A 2,177-nucleotide genomic window follows, 5' to 3' on the forward strand; every position below is an offset into this window, starting at 1 on the left:
CAGCTCCCCAGAGCCCCCCCAGACTCCCCCCGAGCCCCCGCCCACCTTCTCGGCCGCGTCCCGCTGCACTTTCCGCTTGCCCTCCATGTCGCACTTGTTGCCCAGGAGGAGCCGCTCGACCCCGGCCGAGGCGTTCTGGGGAGGGAGGGGAAAACACGGGCAGGACCCCCACGACCCTCCCCCGACCCCCCCCCCCTGCACCCCCCCAAAATCCCCCCACCCACCTCCTTGATGCTTTTCATCCAGTTCTGGATGTTCTCGAAGGATTTCTCGTCCGTGATGTCGTACACCAGGACGATGCCCTGGGGGGGATCGGGGGTCAGGGGGAGGCCCGGACCCCCTGCCCGCGGTTTTGGGGTGGGGTCCTCGCCCCCAGGGCCCCCCCTCCGAGCTGCAGCCCCCTCCCCGTACCACGGCTCCGCGGTAATAGGCCGTGGTGATGGTTTTGAAGCGCTCCTGTCCCGCCGTGTCCCTGCGGAAATGGGGCGGTTTTGGGGATTTTGGGGGAATTTGGGTTCCCACACCCTCCCCTGACCCCCCTCCGCCAACTCACCAGACCTGCAGCTTGATCTTCTTCCCATCGATATCCACAGTGCGGATCTTGAAGTCGATCCCTGGGGAAAAGGGAGGGGGGCACTGGGAGGGAGGGGGGAGCAGAACCGGTCCCCTCCCAGTGCTCCCAGTGCCGCTGTCCCAGCGCCCAGTAACCATCTGGCACCCCGGGAACGGGGGGGGCAAAATCCGGGACGGGGGGAATCCCGGGGAATCCCGGGGTGGGGGTTCCTCGAAGGGGGTCCCGATGGGGGGTTCTGGTGAGTTCCAGGGTGGGGGTCCCAGGGTGAAGGGTCCCGGAGGGTTTTGGGAGTCCCAGGACGGGGTGGTCCCGGTGAATCCCGGGATGGGGGTCCCGGTGGGGTCCCGGGGTGGAGGGTTCTGGGAGGGGTCCCGGTGGGTCCAAGTGGGGTCCCGGGGGATTCCAGAGAGGGGGGTCCCGGTGAATCCCTGCTGGGGGATCCCGGAAGGGTCCCAGGATGGGGGTCCCAGCGTGGGGGTCCCGGAGAATCTCGGTGGGTCCATTGGGAGGTCCTGGTGAATCCCGGAGGTTCCCAGTTGGGGACGGCCTCACTGGGGGGTCCCGGGGGGTCTCGGAGGGTCCCAGGTTTGGGGGGGGGTGGGTCTCATTGCGGGATCCCGGTGGGTCCCGGGTTGGGCGATCCCGGTGGGTCCCAGTTGGAGGGGGGTGGTGGTTCCCGTGGAAGGGTCCCGGTGGGGCGGGGGGGGGTCCCGGGGGTCCCACTCACCGATGGTGGAGATGTAGGTGCTGCTGAAGTTGTCCTCGGCGAAGCGGATGACGAGGCAAGTCTTGCCCACGCCGCTGTCCCCGATCAGCAGCAGCTTGAAGAGGTGGTCGTAGGCCTTGGCCATGGCCCCCGCCACCGCCCGCCGCCACCGGGACCGGCCCGGCCCCCCCCGGGCGGGGCCTGGCTACGGCCCCGCCCTCCGCGGTGACGCCACGCCCTGGTGACGTCACAGCAGGACTCGCCTGACGTCACGAGTCCGGTATGCCACTCCCAAGATGGCGCGGCCGCGACCTTCCCGGGATGGCGACGGCTCAAATGACCGACCCAAAATGGAGGGCGCGGAGCGGCCCTCCCAAGATGGCGGCAGCACAGCGACCTTCTCAAAATGGCGGAAACACGAACGCCCGTACCAAGAATGAGGCACCTTCCCAAATTCCGACAGTGGAAACGACCGTCCCAAATGGCGGCACTAAGAAGGACCTTCCCCGAGGTGGCGAAACCTTTAACGACCTCCCCAAATGGTGGCTAAATGAGCGACCTTCCCAATATGGCGTTACCACCCTACCGTCCCAAGATGGCACCGCCCCACTTCCGCCCCTGGGGCCGCCCCACAGCGGAAATGGCGGTGCGGGGCTGAGCCCGTCCCTTTCCGGTCCTTCACGCCGCCGCCGCCATGCCCGTGAGTGCGGCCCGACCCTGCTCTGGCGCTGTCGCCCCCGCGAGCCCCGCGGGACCGCGCCTGGCGGGGCCAGGGAGGGGCGCGAGGGCGCGGGGAAGGCGCAGGAGGGGCGGTGGGACCGGGGGCGCGCGGGGCGCTGGGGGCGAGGGGTGTGAAGGGGGGGGTGCGCCAAGATGGCGGCAGAGGCGTGAGGGGAC

The 2,177-nt window shown here is 69.3% G+C and overlaps 2 protein-coding genes across 2 annotated transcripts in view; one reads left to right on the forward strand and one right to left on the reverse strand.

Moving 5' to 3' along the window:
• Nucleotides 1-14: 14 nt before the first annotated feature.
• Nucleotides 15-1,491, reverse strand: RAB13 (RAB13, member RAS oncogene family; the record flags this gene model as incomplete). The annotated part of the gene is made up of 5 exons (XM_042020942.1): nt 1,302-1,491; nt 554-614; nt 412-472; nt 225-302; nt 15-135 (listed from the first exon to the last, which is right to left on the reverse strand). Coding segments are annotated over exons 1-5 (445 nt in total), but the record flags the coding sequence as incomplete, so codon positions are not given.
• A 384-nt stretch (nt 1,492-1,875) lies between these two features.
• Nucleotides 1,876-2,177, forward strand: part of LOC121661113 (40S ribosomal protein S27) — a 2,324-nt gene continuing 2,022 nt past the window's right edge. The window contains exon 1 of the mRNA XM_042020945.1: nt 1,876-1,980. Within this exon, the coding sequence (XP_041876879.1) occupies nt 1,975-1,980 (6 nt within the window). The 5' untranslated portion in view covers nt 1,876-1,974. The remainder of the gene's footprint in view (nt 1,981-2,177) is intronic.

This window comes from Corvus kubaryi, unplaced genomic scaffold (genome assembly GCF_017639235.1).
Source record: "Corvus kubaryi isolate FWS band 111438036 unplaced genomic scaffold, C.kubaryi_AGA036_p1.0 37066, whole genome shotgun sequence".
NCBI classification, from domain to species: domain Eukaryota; kingdom Metazoa; phylum Chordata; class Aves; order Passeriformes; family Corvidae; genus Corvus; species Corvus kubaryi.